Below are 18,503 nucleotides of genomic sequence, written 5' to 3' on the forward strand. Positions count from 1 at the left end.
ACAGAGAATTAAAAAATAAAAATAAAAATAATAATAAAAAAACCCCACCAAAAACACAACTTGAAAAGAAACAAAAAAAACCAAAAAAAAAAACCACCCGACCCGACCATGGAGCAAAGGGAGAAGAGGGAGCTGACCCCCAGCAGAGCTAACTTCTTTCCAGGCTCTCTCCAAGCCCGGTCAGGAGGCACTGGAAAATACAGATGACCTTCTCCCCGTTGCCCAGAAAAACTCTTCGTGAAATGCAAAGTAAATTTAGTCGGGTCCGCGGGATCGGGCTCCATAGGAGCGAGTTAAAATGGAATGATTCACAGAATTGAATGTCTGAACGAGAAACTAAAATTATCTCAGTAGTACCAAAAAGTACCGAACCAAACTCGTGGTAAATTACATAGTGGTTTTCTGTTTCCCCTTAGAAACAAAAATTTTGCTTGTGAAGAGATTATTTAGTTTGCTTCTCCTTGCTTCTTCCACATCCCCGAACGGGCAGCGGTGAGCTGGGTGCGGAGGAAAGTTTCGGGAAGTTTGTGGCTCCAGCCCCTCCTGGGGCGGGATCTCTCCCGCCGGGAAGTGTCTCTGCCTCCCCCGGCCGCTCCCGGGGCGGCGGTGCGGGACCTGCGGGACACCCGGGCAGGACGGGACCTGCGGGACACCCGGGCAGGACGGGACCCGCGGCTGCGGAGAGAAGCACGGCACTGATGGGAACGCTGGTCTGAGATGGGATGGGGAAGGAGAAGAGCCGGCAATGAGAGGCAGCTCCGCGCCGCACCCGCGGGGTCCCCGCGTCCCCCCGGCCCGCTCAGGGCACTGACCCAGGTGCGGAGCAGCGTTTGTGCGGTGGAAGCCGAGTTTCTGCTTTGGTATGCGCTGTACTCCACTAAGACAAACAAGCACCGGGTGGGAGAGCATCTCCCGCACGTTCTTCCCACGCAACCTCCACATCAGCGGAGGTTTGGGCACCTTTTCGTTCCCATACGGGACGAGCGATTTCCCACGGGGTGTCCTGAGTGCGGACACCTGCAGTCCCTGGCTGGCCTGCAACTCTGCCTCTGCTTTTAGCTCTTTCTTTTGTTTTATTTTAATTTTTTTTCTTTTTTTTCTGGTGAGTCTGAGTAAGGAACTTTCATCAAGGAAGAGCCCCGGTGGCTGACACAATCAGGGCTTGCCCAGGTAGCCGGTGCCTGGCGAAACCCGTGTATCTGCCATGAATTCAGCACTCAACAGCTGGAAACCGGCTGTAAGTCACCGGCGTGCGGTACCGTACCGCCAAGCCAGCGTGTCCGAGCCCACGGGAGTCCCCACGGGACCTTTTCGTTCGGGACAGAGCACGCAGGTCAACCGGACAGGCGGGCTGGAGAGACAAGACCTTTTCAAAGCCCTCTCGCTTGTACCGCATCACACACGAGAAGTCGCAGCCCACGGTGTGGCTGTAGCCAAGATTTTGGTCAAAGTGTGGCAATAAGTTCAGGGGCTGGATGCAGCGTTTGGATCCGGCTGTTCGGTGGCTGCCCCGGAGGGACAGATTTCAGACGGGCTGGTCCCTCAGTGGGTAGCTCAAATCAAGGGCTCTGCCAACTCATCGGGGAGAGTTTGGAGTGCGTGTGTGCGTGGACGTGTGTGATTACACACGCGTGGAGCTTTCTGCGTGCATAATGAGCCCCTCAAAAAAAAAAAAAACAAAACCAAAAACAAACAAAAAAAAAACAAAAACAAAGAAAGAAAAAGCCCTTTAGGGCTTGATTCCTTTTATTAATAGACACATTAAGCAGCCTTAATGTACTTCTGGTGGCTTTTTGACGGCACCGGGGAGCTCGGGAGCGGCCGGGCCCGCCGGGGATCCGCTGCCGGCGGCGGGACCGCGGGCGGGCGGAGCTGCGCGGGGCCGGCAGGGGGCGCTGCCGCCCCGCGGATCCGCGCCCGCGCCCCGCGCCCGCGCCCCGCGCAGCGGCGGGACCGGCACGGGAACGGGACCGGGACGGGAGCGGGAGCGGGACGGGAGCGGGATGGGAGCGGGACGGGAGCGGGATGGGAGCGGCAGGAGCGGCGGGAGGGCTTCCAGCACCCAAGCGGCTCGGCCCGGCCCGGCCCGGCTCGACCCGGCTCATCCCGGCCTGTCCGCACTCACTCTCGGTATACCGCGCTGCTCACCGCGCCCGCACGCAGCTGCGGGTATTTCCTCCCCCTTCCCCCGCACATGTTGATGTTTGAAAGGTCTGGCACGGATGGGTGTGGGTTAGGGCTTCGCGTGTAAAGCCGCGGGTTACGGAAGTCCCGTGTTAATGACGGTGTATCGGAACCGCGAGTCCGACGCCCCCGGGACGAAAACAACCGCGCGGAACCGCGGCGGGGCTGGTTCGGCAGCGACAGGGGACAGGCCCCCAAATTAGCGCCGAAAAACTAAAGCAACCCTGCCCGATCGCTGTTCCCGGGTCGGTGGGAGGAATACGGGCAGACAGGCCTTTTCCTGCTCCTGGTCCCAAGTGTCGGTCCCGGTTCTCTGCCGCTGAGACGGGATCCCAGCGGCTCCAGCGCTGGCCCGGTTCTGCGGGACCGAAATAGAGGGGTGAGGTTTTCAGAGCTGGTGTCCTCGATGGGGAGGTCCATGGGAAGCATCCCGCGTGTCCGTCCCACCCGGGAATCCAGGATGAGCGGGGAGCAAGGCCCTGTCCACGCGTGGCTCCGGCTGCTCGGGACCGGCTGCGAACGGAATCCACCTGCTCGGCGGAGGCCGTGGTGCCCGACCCCGGTTCTCCCCCAGCCCCGAACCCGGGCCGGGCCCTGGGAACGCGGCTGGGCTCGGCCCGGCCCGGCCCGTCACTCCTGCCGATCACTGCGCTTTGAGAAGGATTCTCAGACGTACTGAGTAGGGTTTAGGGCGTCCAGAAAATAATTAAATCAGGCGTTTCACCCTCTCCTCCTCTCAGCCCCACGCCAGACACGACCTGCCTAGGTCACCTCTGCTCCCTGCTGTGTTCATGAATCTCTGGGACAGGAGGGAAAAAAGGGGAGACAGATCTCACCTGGAAAACAAAGTTAAGGGGAAGCTGAAACTTCCCTCACCACCACCCCAATATCCGCGAAAGTTCAGCCTGGTTTAGCCCATGAACAACCGTCTTACCCCGAGGTCCCCGCATCCGAGACCTTCCTCGCAATTTCTTCTCGGCTTGTCTTTTAAAAGATGAGCATGAGTTTGGAAATCCGGAGCTAGTGCCTGCCATGTAATTTGACTGCGAGTGTAGCGCTCCCTCCCTCCGAGAGGCTGGCTCCGTGCGCTCCGAGCAGATCGGGGATTGCTGCGAGGGGAGCCCCTGCCAGATTTTCTCCATGCAGACGCCAAGAGGACAGCGAGAGCAACCTGTCAAGACCTTGGGCAGGAGAAGTTCAAGAGAGGGACTTCGGGAGGTGTTCCCGGGGCAGGCCAGGCTGGAGCTCGGCCGTGGCCGGGCCAGCAGGGGCCGGGGCTGCGCGGGAGGCGCCCACGAGAAACGGCCACGGCGGCGAGTGCGAGAATGATACAAAAGTTTAGGGAGAAGAGGAAAATTCCGGGAAATCCCATTCCCGAGTCCTTTTAGTTTTTGTTCTCACTGCTCCCGGCCTGTTTTATCTCTGACAAAACCCAGGGAAAGCTTGTGTTCTCCAGGCTCTGCTTGCGGTTCTGGATGTGTCCCCGCGCACACACACGACATGCACACAGATATGTGTACGTATGTACAGAGCACAGACAGCGAGCAGGGCTCGGACCTCCAGGGTGCTGCGGCCGAGATCACTCGCTTTTCCCGAAAAAAATCGGATTGGCCGTGGAGAGCTCCCCGCTGCAAGCGTAACCTCCTCCGTTCTGCTCCAAAACAACGGCACCCCTCTTCGGAGAGGGATTTTAGGCTAAAGGATATTTCCCCGGCGGTAGAGAAGGTCGAGGGAAATTTATCGGTCATTTTGGAGGTTCTGCGTGTGTGAGGTTTCTTTTCAAACGCATATAATTCCTCCCTCCCCAAGTGCTAAATTACTCGATGCAGTTTTCAAAGGAGCCCCGTGATTATGTCAGGATGTCTGGAAAAAAAAAAAAAAAGGCAAAAAAAAAGGAGTTGAAGTTTTTCCAATTCAGATTCATTCTTCAGTCCCGAAGAAGTGTAAATACGCAGATGCAGAACAGTGTTCTTCCTAGAAGAAGAAGTTTCTCTCTCTCTCTCTCTCTTTTTTTTTTTTTTTTCTTCATTTTCAGTGCTCTGGAAGCAAGACCCCAGTCGAAATCATCACATCAAACCCCCGTCCTATTCAGGGCACTTTCTCATCCTTGCTCTTGTCTATAACCCCGGATCTTTTCGAGAAGAGGCGTAACGACCACAGCTTGAGGGGAAAATAAGTTGCACGGAAAAGGGGTGAGGGGACTTAAAAAGTTCAGATACCAGCGATTCACGAGGGACACGAGTGGGGCTGAAGGGAATTCCTTCTCTCCCTTGCTCGACTCTCTCAGCTCAGCGGGGCCGGAGTCCTGCGCTCTGGCGTCTTAGGGCAGGAAAGGTTTCCCCAAACGTGTGAGACCTGGGAGAACGGCACCTCGCAGCAAAATCTGCCCAAAGATTTGAGTTTTGCCGTGTAAAGCTCGCTTTGCTCTGCGCCCGCACGCACGTGTGGCTGGGGATGTCTATACGTGCAGCCGCCCCACGCCTGGAGATCAGATTTACATTTCCTACAGAAAGTGAACTTCTCCCTCCACAAAGTGCACACAGCGCGGGGTACACAAAGGGAAACACGGCCTCGAACAAAGGCGCAAGAACAGCCTCATCTTTGCGTGCCCAACACTGTTTTGTCACTTATATTATCCCCTCGATTTGGTATTGTGTTAAAAATATCGGCAGGCTGGGAACAGATGCCTTTAGCAGAGAGTGGGGAAGGAGAATAGAATTCACTTCGCCCTTTACTGGAAACAACCATTTAGACGGCGATTTGTTTTTTAGCATAATTTAATGCAGTGAAGTAACGGATTTTTAGCGTATAAAGTGGAAAGAAAATAGAAAACAACGTCCGGGAGAGAAGGAAAGAAACGCTTGACTGGTTTTAAGACTCCCCCCATCCCTTGGTTCAACAGAAACATTAATTTACATTAGCAATTCTGCATCTTTAAGATAAATTACACAGCGGCGTAATAGATTTAAAGTACGCCAGATTTTTTTTATCATTAATTGTAAATGTGCAAAATACCTGCTGGTACTTCACTTTAGAAGAATGTAATTGGCAAAAATGGGAGGCTGATGAATAGATAATAGATCCTTAACTACCAATAAACAGTAAGCACCAGCCAAGAGTATTAGGATGTGATCATAATTATTCTGCAGCTCCAGCCAATGGGAGGAGGAGAACTCAGCCCTAAAATCATCTCCGGACCCAAAGGTAAACGCGAAAATACGGACAAGGCTGGAACCGGAGACTCGCTCCCCTGTCCCGTGTGCAGGAGCCCGGCGTGCCCCAGCTTTGCACGATGCGGCTGCTCTGCGCTTTGTGCTCCGCACCGCGCGGTGCGGCCAGCGCGGGGGAGCCAAGGCGAAATAAATAAATTCGGAGCAGGAGGACGACCCCTTCTCTCACCGGGACGAAATCTTTTCCCAAGCGGGGCATCTCTCCCTGACGCCCCGGGGCCGATCAAGGTAACCTCGCCGGGCTGAGAGTACCCGAGAGGTGGCAGGGACAGGGGTGTCGCGCTGGCGGAGCAGCACAACTCCCCCCTGCCCCCACCCGAGGAGATGCGGGGCCCCCCATCTCCTGTCCCGCTGAGCCCCCCGCACCCCCCCAGCCCCCATCCGCCTACCTTGGTGTCCGAGCGGCGGCAGGGGAGGGAGGGAGGGCAGCGCGGCCGCGGAGGGGCGCGGAGCGGGGCGGGGGCGGCGGCGCGGCGCGGCGCGCTCCCCCCGCGCTGGCGGGCGCGCTCCCGCCGCACTCCGATCCGCGGCTCCATCCCTCCCGATGGCGCTGCCCGGCGCTCGCCTCCCCTCTGACGCACTTTAAAGAGTCTCCCCCTTCAACCTCAAGGCGAGTAATAGCGACCAATCATCAAGCCATTTACCAGGCTTCAGAGGAAGCTGTTTATGTGATCCCAGCACTAATTAGGCTCATGAACTAACAAATCGTTTGCACAACTTGTGAAGGGGCCGATCACATCCATGGATTGTCTTTGGACTTAGGGGGGGAGGGGGGGGGGCGCGACCGCCTTTTCCTTGCAGGAGGGAAACTTCTCCCAGCAACTTTTTTTTTTTGTGTGAGTGTGTGCGTGGTGCGTGTGTGTGTGTGTCTCCCTTTTGGGTACCGCTGGCTGCCGCTGCCTCCTTTTCCTCCAGCCCCTGTCTATTTATGTGTGTATCTATCCCTCCTCAAGTCACTCCCTGCTGCAAACTTCCCCGGATCGTCTCCCGCGCACCAGAGAGAGACGGGCAGAGATTGGGTCGGGGACTCTCGTCGCGGCAGCATGTTTCAGCCCACACCCAAGCGGTGTTTCACCATCGAGTCGCTGGTGGCCAAAGACAGCCCCTTGCCCGCGTCTCGCTCCGAGGATCCTATCCGGCCGGCGGCGCTCAGCTATGCCAATTCCAGCCCGATGAACCCTTTTCTCAACGGCTTCCACTCCACTGGCAGGGGGGTCTACTCCAACCCGGACTTGGTCTTTGCAGAGGCCGTCTCCCACCCGCCGAACCCGGCCGTGCCGGTCCATCCCGTGCCCCCTCCTCACGCCCTGGCCGCCCACCCGCTGCCTGCTTCGCACTCCACGCACCCGCTCTTCGCCTCGCAGCAAAGGGACCCCTCCACCTTCTACCCGTGGCTAATACACCGCTACCGGTATCTGGGCCACAGGTTCCAAGGTACGTGCAACTTTTCTTCTCCTTCCGATCCAGCCCCGCATCCTCCGGCGGCCCCCGGCCCGTCCCCGCCGTGCGGATGTTGGGGGACGGGGGTGGGCGGACGGCCCCTGCCCGGAGCGGGAGGCTCGGCTCGGCCGGGCCCGGGGTCTTTTGTCCCTGTCTCCCCCTCCGCCAAACTTGGGAGAGCTGTCAGAGCCGAGGGGCTGGGGCTTGGTTTTGTTTTGCTGCTTTTCCCGGTTTGTTTTGGCTTCCCGGGAAGAGGGGGGCAAGCGGGAAGGCAAGGCCGGCTGGGACTTGGTCAGCTTTCTGCCCCCGTTAAAAGCAGAGGAAAAGGTGGATGTTTTTTGTTCCGGTGTGATAAGAGCTAGAGAGGAGCCCCCGAAGGAAGCGGCCGCGCAGAGCGGGGAAAGGAGAGGCGCTGGGGCTGAGCTCCCCCGGGAAGGCGGCGGTGCCCGCCGGGCTGGGGGCCGCAGGAAGCCCCCCCAAGTCCGGCCGCTGTCCTCCTTAGAGGGGAAGAAACGAAGCGAACCCCAGAGAAAGGAGGAGGGGAGCGTGTGTGGGGAATGAATCCCAGCGCCGGAGCAGCGCGGGGAGATGGGGCTGCGGAGGACAGCCGGGGAAGGGGCGCGGAGGGCGATCCCGACCGTGCGGTCAGCGAGGGGCTCCGAATGCCAAGCGATTAATAACCAGCTGAAGCCAAATAACCGAATCCAATGGCGGACAATCAATAAAATCCCCCTTGCTTAACCCTTTGTAACCGGCAGCGTCTTCTCCGAGGGGTGAGCCGATTTCTCCCGTAATGGGTCCGGCTTCTGCCACTTTCATTATAAGCAAACCAGTAAACAAACAAACAAACAAATCAGCCTCCACTCGCAGGGATCCATCTGCCTTTTTTTTTTTTTTTCCCTTGTATTTTTATTTATTAATTCGGAACGAAAACAAACCACCTGCATGTTGCATTTTCCCCGGCCTTCCACAGCCGGGCCGCTGCAGCCGGGTTGGAAAAGGAGCCACTCTCTCTGAAGCCAGGCGGTCTGAGACACAAAATGGATTATTACCCTTTCAGAATAAAATTACAGGTTTCGCTCACCAAATTATTTGTCGCAGGCACCAGGCGATTGGTAACGAGGGGTAGATGAAAGGCGGAAATGTCCTGGTGTTGAGCCACAGCCTGATTTCAAACACACCCTCCTCCTCCAACGATTTTTAAAGCACTTACAGAGAGAGCCCCTCGGTGCCGCTTCCACTTTGGAAGGACCAGCCTGGAGAAGCGGCACAGGGGCACCCCGGAGGGAAATGCCCAGCGAAAAACCCCGGCTTACCACCCCCCTCTCCCAACCCCCTCCAGTGCAGGCCGGCAGGAACGGGATGGGATGGGATGGGATGGAATGGGATGGGATGGAATGGGATAGGATGGGACGGGATGGGATGGGATGGGATGGCCGCTCTGTGGCCTCCTCGGAGTTTGATTCTTTATTTCCACGCCGGTTCCCAGCGCCGCCGAGGCAGCGGGGAGGGTCATTGGGCCGGGAAGGCGGCGGTGGGAGCCCCGCTGCGGGCAGCACACCGGCACAACGAAGGGAAGCGGCGGGAGAAAGGCTCCGGCCGAAGTTTTGGGCGAGGGAAGCCGAGCCAGGCCAGGGGAGCAGGCGGGCGGCTCCCGGAGCCTGGTGGGCGGCCAGGGACACTCGAGGGGCTCGGCCAGACAGCCCCGAGAGCATCTGGCCGAGAAGGGAAGATGGAAATAACAAACAAATAGGGAAAGACGTGAAGCTCCGGTGGTCGGGGGGCAGGGGGGCAGCCGTGAGGTGTAGCCGCAGACACCGCAGCCGTGCTCTGGCCAATTCTGGTTTTTTAATTCTGCTTTATTTTCTGTAGTGTTCCCCAGGTTGTGTTTTAGCATTTTAATTTATACCAGTCCTCTCCTGCTCCTGCTTATTTACCCTTCCCCTCCATGTATTTATCAAAGGAAAATTCAATACAAAGAAGGAGCTGAAAACAAAAAAAAGAAACTATAGTTGTATTTATTCTGAGGATAATGGTGGGAGACAAAAATTCTTGCCCTAAAAAGTGCTGTCGAATGCGTTTGGGGAAAGTGTTTTACTAATCTGTTTTACCCTGTTTCCCAGGGAATGAAACCAGCCCGGAGAGCTTCCTATTGCACAATGCACTGGCCAGGAAACCCAAACGGATCCGTACAGCTTTCTCCCCATCCCAATTACTGAGACTGGAACATGCCTTTGAGAAGAACCATTATGTAGTAGGAGCGGAGAGAAAACAGCTGGCACACAGCCTCAGCCTCACGGAAACTCAGGTAAGGGGCGAGCAGGGAACGGGCAGCCGGGAAAGCGAAAGTACCGGCATCTCCTTTGGAAAACCCACCCGGCCGGGCCGACACCCGGGCAATGGTAAAGGCAAATTAATTCTAGGGGTGTTTAGGCCTCTGCAGTGGGGAGAGGGATCTCCCCAGCCTGAGTGCCGTAAAATCCTTTTCCCGTTCGGGATGTCCCGGTCCGTGCCGGGGGTCGCGGTGCCTCGGCCCGGGGCGCGATTTGGGGTCCCCCGGCAGCCCCGGCCGGAGCTGCGGCCCGAGCGGGCGGCGGCGGCCGCGGCTGCGATCAGCGGCTCCGCTCGCTTCGCTGCGGGACTGCTCTGACCCTCCAGAAGGAGCTCCATGGTACGGACAAAACCCCCAAAACAAATGCGGGGGCATGGGGGAGAAACTCCCCTTTAGACCCTATGGCAGAATTATTGTTTCTTAGATGAATTTTCGCTCCTTTCTAGCCGACAGAGGGGATGTGACGAGCCGGTTCAGTAGGGCAGAAAGATGAAAAATAAAAGCAGAGAAATTACTCACAAGGAATCCCCCCCTCACCCCTTGCACTCCCCCCTCCTCCCCCCGCCCCAGCAGCCTGGCTGCGGGCCAGAACCGCACCGGAGCCGCTTTCGGTCTCTCCGGCGGGACGCTCGGCGATGTTTCAGCCGCGGTCGTGCCGGGCCGAGGGTCTCGGCAGGTCCCGGGGCTCGGCACTCGTTGGGGGGCGCGGAACGGGCCGAGAGCAGCGGCGGGGCCGGGCACAGGCTCCCCCCGACGGCCGGGCAGCCAGGGCCGCTGCGAGCGCGGTTTGCAGGCGGTTTTCTCCCCGCCGGAAGAAAGGCTGGAGTTTGGAGGATTGCTGGATTGGTGGATTGGTGGTAGTTGTTGTTGTTGTTGTTGTTGTTGTGTCGGGCTTTTGTTTTGTGCCCTTCCAGGAGACTCGTGGAGAGAGTGTTCCAGATGGGGATTGTCTCTGCTACAGTATGTGGCACTGTACTTAAAAAAAAAAAAAAAAAAAAAAAAAAAAAGCCAAAATACCCAGCCGCAGCCTAGTTCAAAGTTCCCAGTAAACACAGCGTTCTCTGGGCGGATTAAGTTGTAACACTTTTTTTTTTTTCTTAACTCCTTTTCGTGGGGGAAGCAATAAAGGGGTTGGAGCTTTTGTTTTAAAATGTCTCCCTAACAAAACAATAAAAAGGGATCGCCACTTTTATGAGGTTCCCCGAACAAGGGACCGGTCACAGGCTTATTTCTACTGGAAAGCTGTATTTAAGGTGGTCTTTGTGCTGCTTGATTCCGAAGCTGGTTGGGGTCTTTTGTCCGGATGTCAAACCCCCAGTCCCCTACAAATGAGCTCCCTTTTGGGAGATCAGCGTGCAGAAATGAACCGTCCTCCCCTTCAATTAGCAAACTAAAAGCAAATTAAACTCACCCCTTGTTCCCCGCTCAGCTTTTTAATGGGGGACTTTTGGAGAATATGAAAATGCAGCAGAGATGTGTGTCCGGCCAGTCAGGTCTCTGTTCTGAAGAGGCAGCGAAGCGGGTTAAACCAGCTTATTAAAATGCTCCAGTTCCCTTTCCCCCCCTTGCTGAGGCCTTTATCAGGCACTTTCAGACAGAACCAGAGTTTAAATTGCTTTAAAAAAAAAAAAAAAAAAAAAGTTTACCTTTGGACGCTACAAGGAGTGTGGCCAGCCCTGGAGATAGCTCCCAGATCAATACTATCTGTAATTAAAGCACTGAAGTCAGCTGCCGGATGGTTCGGTCAGATTTACGCGGCGCTGAACAAAATCAGAGGGATATTTATGATGCCACTTACCGCTTCCACCGCGCCGCGATCGCTCCTGGACGGCGCGTCCCAGGGAGATGCTGCGGGGAGCGACGGACCTTTTTCTATTCGGGGCATTTTTGTACATTTTATTCTCTTTTCCACGAGGAAAAAAAAAAAAAACAAACCCCATGCGTCCGCCTCGCAGCCCATCCCGGCGCCCCGTTAGAGCGGACGGGGGCCGGGCAGGTGGGAGCCCCGCGGCCGGCCCGGCCTCCCGGGGCTGGAGCCGGGGGATCCCCGCCAGGAGCGGGGAACCGGAGCCTTTTCGGGCGGCGGGGCCGTCGAGGTGACGGCCCACGGGTGAGCTCCACGCAGCGTGGGCTACCTGGGCGCTGCTCGGGGCTACGCGGCCGCGGGAGCTGCGGGTGCGCGCACGGAGCATCCCCGGCGGTGCTGCCCGCTCCGAGCACCGGGAGCTCCGGGGAGCCCGGGGCAGCCTGCCCGTGCTTTTCCCGCAGAGGTTTGGGGGGCAGCGGGGTCCCGGCTCTGCTGGACACGCCAGGCTGGCCTGGGTGACAGCAGCGGGCAGGACACGGCCCCGGTGGCACACGGAGCAGGAGGGGAGCGAAGCATCCCCCTGGTCCGGGCAGGCGTCGGATTAACGCCCGGTGCCTTTCCTCCCGCAGGTAAAAGTATGGTTTCAGAACAGACGGACAAAGTTCAAGCGGCAAAAGTTGGAAGAGGAAGGTTCAGACTCACAACAGAAGAAAAAAGGGACTCATCACATTAACCGGTGGAGAATCGCCACCAAACAAGCCAGTCCAGAGGAAATCGACGTCACGTCGGACGATTAAAAACTGGCACTTTTGGACTTTTCCAAGCCAGCACCCCACCAACCGAAAGTGTTAAAGGCTCACCCCCTAACCCCCCCCACCCCCGCGGCGTGGCGGTGCGGGGAAGGACACGGAGATCTTCATCCAAAGGCGATTCCCAGCCGGGAGGGAGCTGGGAGCGAGCGAGGGCAGCCAGCGAGGGCTCCGGACTGTGGCACTGCCGGCACCGCTCTGCCAAAGGGGATCTGTCAATCCAAGCCAAAACACCGGGACGAGGTGATTGACAGGTATTCCGTTTATCGCAGTCCACTTTTAAAAGCATAACATAAAAAAAAAAATTAAAAATATATAGAAAAAAAATTTTAAAAGAAAAAAAAAATAGAAGCAAAAAAAAAAAGCCCCCAACCAAACCAGAAAAATTAACACCTTACGGGACATTTTGCACTTCACGGTTTTTTCCGTCTTTGAAAGAGAAATTTCCATAAGCAGCCAAAACCCACACCTGTTTCAGAAACTTGAATTGCATGTGTAAAGCCGTCTGGGGAGAAAAAAAAAAAAAAGGAAAAAAACCGGAAAAAAATTACTCCGGTTCCTAAAGACAGAAATGAATTGTAATTTTTTTCCCTTTAAGACAGGTTCTGTGTGCTTTTTAATTTTATTTTACGAGAAATGTGCAGTCTGTAAACATTTTATAATAACTTCTGGCGTCAAAGTGTTTGTGAAAGCTAAATGAAGTAGCAGTAACAAAGCATAGTGTTCCTTCCGGATGGACAAACACGGTGGGGAGGGGAGGGACGGGAGGGAAAGGCGGGGGGGCGGGGGAGGTTGGGGTTGGTCATAACTTTTGCTGCAAAAAAAAAAAAAAAGAAAAAAAGAAAAAAAGAAAAAAAATCAAATGGAATTATCTCCCCCCCTCCCCCCAACTGTACCCCATTGCAAAACCGGATGATGATTACTTTTTTTTTTTAAGATTTACAAAGCGCAAACCCAGCGACCAGTTTTGGCGGTGGGGACACCTTCTAGGCTGGGAGGATCCAGAGAAAAGGGACTTAAAATCGCGGATTGATTTTTTTTTTTTTCCTTAATGACCATTTTCATTGGGTCAATTTTCAAGCACTGACCTTATAATATTCCGAGATCATAGAGCTACTAAAAAAAAAAAAAAAAAAGTGACAAATGTTTCCTTCATGTCTCCTATACCAGAATGTAAATATTTTTGTGTTTTGTGTTTAATTTGTTAGAATTCTAACACACTATATACTTCCAAGAAGTATGTCATTGTCAATATTTTGTCAATAAAGATTTATCAATATGCCCTAATTTTTAAAGCAATATCTTTTCCCTTTCACCCCCAAATTTCTCGGAAACCGATGGTTTCCCCCCACACCGCCTTGTTTTTAGCTGCTGAACCCCCGCGGCCGCGCCGCGCATTCCTGCGGCCATAGGCGCATTTTCTTAATGTATTCTCTGGCTGCTAAATAGACCTCTAAAAATAAGCCGCAGAGGCGCACTTGCTGTATATAAATACCCCAAACGCCCCGAAACAGAACCAACCAACCAAACAAAAACCTCAAGGAGAAACCCAGCCCCTTCCCTGCTTAGAAGCTGAAGCGCGGACCGGTTGGTGATGGTGAAACTGGCCGGCAGCAGCCGCGAGAGAGGCTTTCCCCGGCAAAAATATGTGTTTTATTCCGAGACAGAGGATTTTTTTTTTTTTTTTGGTCTTTTTCCCCATCTTTTCCATCCCCTGTCCAGGTCGGTGAGGTGAGGAACAGCTCCTGAGAGCTGCGCCCCAGCCGCTGCTCTCCCTGCCGCTCTCAGGGAGCGATCCTGGGCTGTACACAGTAAAGCTTTGACATTTAAGAGGTGGGGGAAAGGGAAAAAAAAAAAAAAAAAGAAAAGAAATGTTGCTCTGGGTCCTTGAGGAAACTAGCTGGTTTTCTGGGGGTACACAGTTGTTTTTTCATGCTTCATTTGCTCCTTAGCCTGATAGACTGCATTAATCAGTTTTATTTCCATTGATAGAGAAACCTCGTCTGCTCTGTTCGAGCTACAAAGAATCCTGCAAGCTTTTGTGAAAGTGCAAATCAGTTTAGGCAATTATCATACCAGGAATATGAAGGGGAAAGAGGAGGCATTGCCCAGTGGTCTCCTTTAATCTCTTAATCCGTGGATCCAGGGGGGCTAGTTGGACATAATTTAGGACAATCTGACTACCCTTTACACTGTGATAAGGCGAAGTTACAATGCATCGCAAAAATACGAGCTTTGTTAAACATACTGCCTTGAAAAGTTAAGATTAGACATTCTGTGCACGTGTTGGCTCTATCGGGTACTATGTAAATTTAATTTTTAAAAAAAATATCCGCTCTTATTATTTTTTTTTTTTTTAGCATCTCTTCTTATACAATCCCGGTGACTTTCCATTCACTTGCGCTACAAATATGAGAGAGGCCCAGTCAGGGTTAGGACGCATGTCGCAATGCAGTCCCTTCCATTTAAACCTAGGCTAATTATTTAGTAGAGCCATTCCCAAGGCAAACTTCTGGTCGCGTTTCTTCCCTCCTCGAGCAGCTGATGGTGCAGATCTGGAAGCCAAGCAGGACGCACATTTCCCCTGAACTCACCAAGCTGCCTCCCTCTCCACTTCAAACCCGGGCAAATGGGCAAACATTAAACGGATTGCGGCCGAACAGCAGACTTGGGCCTTTCTAGAAATTGTTACCCATCTTGATAAAAGGCTTATTTCTGCAGGAACCATATACTTCTCCCCCCACGCCACTTTTTTTTATTTTTTAATTTTTTTTTAACTGTGAGGGAAGAGAGAGGGAGAGAGGGGGGAAAAAAATTAAGCGTCCTATGTAGCGTAACAGCAATAAAATCTTCAGAGAATGCCATTAGCTTTGAAAAAAACCCCTAAAAGCTTTATTACAAACCCAGCTTTGAAAATAGGGGGGATTAGGAGTCTGAAAGGGTCCCACAATGGTTAGAAGAAAAGGTTTCATGCTAATGAGGTTAATGCCCTTTGTATCTCAGGACTCCACAACTTCATTACTCCCTATCTCCGGCTGCACCAAGCGGCTCAGAACACTGCAATCCACTCCAGCTCTCCCCTGCCTTGCCTAGAGAAGGATTTGATAGCAGCTCTGTTCAAACTAGATAATTATATCTTTTCAAGTCGGAATTAAGATAAAGAAAGTGAAGCAAAGGCGGCTAGCCTTGATCCACTGCAAACAAATTTGGCGCACTTTCTAGTCTCTCTCCCCCTGCCTCAATAGGCAGGACAGTCAGCTTATTAGACCCTCATTTGCTTTATTAATTCATCTATTTAAAGTGGCAGGATTAGAGAGAGGGAGAGAGAGGCAGAGTCTAATGTGGGACAGTGGATGCCAGGCAACGTGGAAATATAAATATTGGCGAGATGCTATCCGAGCATGTATTCAAAAATACATTTTATATTAAATAACTGAGAGGGGTGGGGGAGGGAGCGTGGATTTCGGGTGGCGAATTGCAAACTCGGGCGGATTTCTACGGCTTTTTTGAAGGAAAGCTGGGGGACGGCTGCCGGGGAGCGGCTCTCCCTCCGGAGGACGCGCGGCCCTCGGTGATTTGGCCCCGGGGGCTGCAGGACAAGGGGGGACCCCCGCACCGCACGGCCGCGGGTGCGGAGCGGAGCGGAGCGGAGCGGGATGAGGCTGAGGGCTGCCGGTTCTGCGCTCTGTCCCTCCTCCGTGGCTCTGCTGTCTGTCGGCCAAGGTCAGCGCATCCCGCCCCCGCCCCTCGCCTCCCCCGGCCCCTCTCAGCGCGGGGTCCCCGCCGCTGCCGGGGGCCGGATCCGCACCCTCCGCAGCGCTGCTGGCTCCGCGTCCGGGACCTGACCCCTCCGGCCTTGCATTTTTAACCCTTTCCCTCCTGACACAGCTCCCGGCCGGAGCTGCTTGCCACCGGTGGGATTTGCGCTCCCCACGCGGCGCAAGCCCGCACCCACGCAGCCCTGTCCTTTGGAGCCCTCGCTTTGTTGTGTTTAAACGCTGTTTATTTGCTTTCCCCCTCTGACGGATGGCGCTGTTACCTGCGAGGGCTCGGCGGAAATTAGCGGTCCCCCCTAATTAGCAGCCAGCCTCCGCACACCCGTAGGAAACAGGCAGAGCAGCTCGGGCCGGGGTCCCTGCTGAACGGGATTCTCCCGGCCCCCGCTCCCGTGTCCATCAGCGGTTCAGCACCGCTCGGAGCTACCAGAGCCATTGATTTACTTCTGCAAAGGGTCCCGCTGCGAGGGGGCAGCGGGAGTTTAGAGAACCTCCTGACCCCGAGCCGTAACCTCTCTCCTCGCCAGCCTCTCTCCTGGTGGGACGCTCGCAGCCGGGGAAGCCCAGCCCGTGGCCCACGCTTGAAACCGAAAGGGCCATTAATCACCTTGCCTCGTTCGCTTTTAATTGACCTTTGGCAATTAGCGCCTGTTGCAGGGAAGGCGGCCCGTCGGCGGCGAGGGAACCCTCCCGGTGCCCCCTCGGACCCCTCTTTGCCCGGCAGGCACGGCGGGGAGGATGCTGCGGGCACCGCTCCCGCCCCCGCCCCGCAGGTGGCTGCCCCGGCCGGAGCAGGGAAGGCAGGATCTGCCTTCTCTCATCCTTCTCCTTCTCCTTGTCCCCGCCGTGGGGCCGCTCGGCCCTGCTGCCTCGGGAGCCCCATCTCCCCGCACGGCCCGGCTGGAGCCCCGGCGGCTGCGGGGCTCTGCGGAGCATTTATAGACCCGCTCTCCATCGCCCACGGCTGGACCTGACGTCAGGAAGAACTTGATCTCGCCCGCTTTGCTCCTGCTTCTGAAACTGATCCTTGAAATGAGAGAACAGACTCTACACAATTCCCATGGCCTTGACATAAGGTACAGCGATAAATATACACCACTAATGAGCAATTACCATATAATCACCTTCCAATTAGCTCGCATAATGATGAATTAAACATTCTAGCCTGCTGGATTAGGTTTCTTACTTTGTATATTATTTACGAAGGCTAGCTTCTGCTGAGCACCAAATATCAAATTAGATAGGGAATTTTCAGTTGGGGGTAATTACGCATTCAGAGCATGCCCTGAGTTTTTGTCACCAGCCAACTAAAGTGTATTGGAAGGTAGTGTCCATCCTTTTCCGTCTTTCCTTTTTGATGTCTTAAAACAAAGTCCACGCTTTTCTGCCAATGTTCCGCACGTCGCCTCCCCCGTGTTAATTCTGCTTCCTTCCCCAAGGCTGGACAGACAGAAAAACTGGCCCATTTTTTCCCTGGGACAGTTAAATAATAGGGAGCAGGCAGAGGCAGGATCTGGGGGCAGCAAAGGATCTCGCAGTCCCAAGAAACCCGGTCTGTTATCCCGGACAGGTAGAAAAGCCCTGGCGCTCTGCTCGGGGTGGGGAGGACTGGCAGGGCACAGGGGGGGACATCCCCACACCACCACCCTGGGTTGCTCTCGCACAGACCCCAGGGCACCCTCCCACGAGTGGTTGTTTCCTTCACATTCCGGGGAGAGGGACCCAAAAAAATCGCGTTTGGTCGGTCTGGGCTGAGGGAAGGGGCAGGAAAGGCTTTGAGTGCCGACTGCCCCTGGAAGGGAGCGAGAGGAGAAGCATCAGCCCCTCAGGAGGAGAGAAGGATGCGGAGCTCGGGCACCCGGGCAGCCCCAGCCTCACCCACAGGGGATGGATGGATGGATGGATGGAGGGACGGCGGCTCTGGGCTCGCAGCCGCCGTGTGGGAAGTGGGAACCCGTCTGGGAGCTGCTTGGCTTTTGTTGGTTTAAGCTGGACCCTTAATGTTTTCTTAATTAAGCGCTTGAGTGTGAGTAAACCTCCGGCAGGCGTTTACAGCCTGGCTATAAAGTGGGAGCGGGGGATCTCCCTGCCTCCTGCAATGCCTGAAAACATTCCTTGGGGGCTTGGAGGGGGCACAAAGCTGCTCCACAGGGAACAATGTTCTTACCCAGACTCCTACTTGGAATTACCTTTCTAAAAGTCCTTTACCTATAAAGGAAAGGACAAACTAGTAGTATCCTCTTTCCTCGCTCCACTCTCCCGCCTGACACATGGAGCTCTGGAAAGTTTCAGGGATTTCCAGTCAGGAAGGGAACAGTTCAAAATAGCAGAGATGCCCGGCTTCAGCTGCAGGTTTTTTTTTTTTTTTTCCCCTTCCCTTTTCCTATGTAATTGTGTTTTTTATTGAAAAAGGAATTAAAAAAAAAAAAAAAGGAAAAAAAAAAAAAAAGGAATGAAGAATTCGAAACAATTTTCCCCAGTGAAAGTTGTCTGGATGAGTGTTGGTGACCTGGACCCAAATAAACTTAGCTGAGGTGTGGAAACTCATCTGTCAAATCCTGCACAACTGGAGGCAGCAGCTGATCCAAGCCTGACTCGTGAGAAGCTGCTGGATTCCGGTGTTTTTGTGGAGTTACACTCATAGCTTTATCAGTATTTGAACAACCTTTTTGTGGTTTTGCTGTGTTCACAGAAAGCGCGAAGTCCTGACTTTCTCCGCAAGGCCGGAGAATACAAGCACGGCTGTTATTTTATCTTTAGATCAGCAAGTGGGTATCAGAGGCAGGGAAGAAAGTGCATTCTTGTGGGTTGCGAGACTGAGATATTCCCAGATAAACTCTTCTGTGATCTCATTTATAATCCACGCGATCACGGCTATTTTATTTGGCATACGTGTGTCGAGAGGAGGCGTTTGCTGTGATGGGA

At 54.4% G+C, this 18,503-nt stretch overlaps 1 protein-coding gene and 3 long non-coding RNA genes across 5 annotated transcripts in view; 1 reads left to right on the forward strand and 3 right to left on the reverse strand.

The window, feature by feature from the left end:
* LOC121470160 (uncharacterized) overlaps positions 1-5,917 on the reverse strand; it is a 63,505-nt gene extending 57,588 nt beyond the window's left edge. Inside the window, exon 1 of the long non-coding RNA XR_012056772.1 lies at positions 5,804-5,917. This is a non-coding gene — a long non-coding RNA (uncharacterized lncRNA). The remainder of the gene's footprint in view (positions 1-5,803) is intronic.
* On the reverse strand, positions 1,715-4,365 carry LOC116808578 (uncharacterized). Its single transcript, XR_012056771.1, has 2 exons — positions 3,119-4,365; positions 1,715-2,542 (listed from the first exon to the last, which is right to left on the reverse strand). It is a non-coding gene; the product is annotated as an uncharacterized lncRNA (long non-coding RNA).
* On the forward strand, positions 5,212-13,089 carry EMX2 (empty spiracles homeobox 2). Of its 2 annotated transcripts, XM_030276524.4 has the most exons (4): positions 5,212-5,642; positions 6,368-6,848; positions 8,978-9,162; positions 11,623-13,089. In XM_030276524.4, the coding sequence occupies exons 1-4, from the start codon at positions 5,343-5,345 to the stop codon at positions 11,788-11,790; spliced, it is 1,134 nt and encodes a 377-aa protein (XP_030132384.3). In that variant the 5' UTR covers positions 5,212-5,342; the 3' UTR covers positions 11,791-13,089. The 2 variants fall into 2 exon arrangements, with proteins under 2 accessions (XP_030132384.3, XP_041572960.1); XM_041717026.2 differs by lacking the exon at positions 5,212-5,642 and having other exon boundaries at positions 6,038-6,848.
* LOC116808562 (uncharacterized) lies at positions 8,351-11,626 on the reverse strand. The gene is made up of 2 exons (XR_012056770.1): positions 9,784-11,626; positions 8,351-9,628 (listed from the first exon to the last, which is right to left on the reverse strand). It is a non-coding gene; the product is annotated as an uncharacterized lncRNA (long non-coding RNA).
* Positions 13,090-18,503: the final 5,414 nt, after the last annotated feature.

This window comes from Taeniopygia guttata, chromosome 6, assembly GCF_048771995.1.
Source record: "Taeniopygia guttata chromosome 6, bTaeGut7.mat, whole genome shotgun sequence".
In the NCBI taxonomy this organism is placed as follows: domain Eukaryota; kingdom Metazoa; phylum Chordata; class Aves; order Passeriformes; family Estrildidae; genus Taeniopygia; species Taeniopygia guttata.

Excerpts from the sequence above, each read along its gene's own strand:
- EMX2 (XM_030276524.4), top strand. The coding sequence starts at position 5,343 with ATGGGAGGAGGAGAACTCAGCCCTAAAATCATCTCCGGACCCAAAGGT. Across the intron at positions 5,643-6,367 it reads ACGCCCCGGGGCCGATCAAG|TCACTCCCTGCTGCAAACTT; the intron begins GTAACCTCGCCG and ends TCCCTCCTCAAG. Across the intron at positions 6,849-8,977 it reads TCTGGGCCACAGGTTCCAAG|GGAATGAAACCAGCCCGGAG; the intron begins GTACGTGCAACT and ends CCTGTTTCCCAG.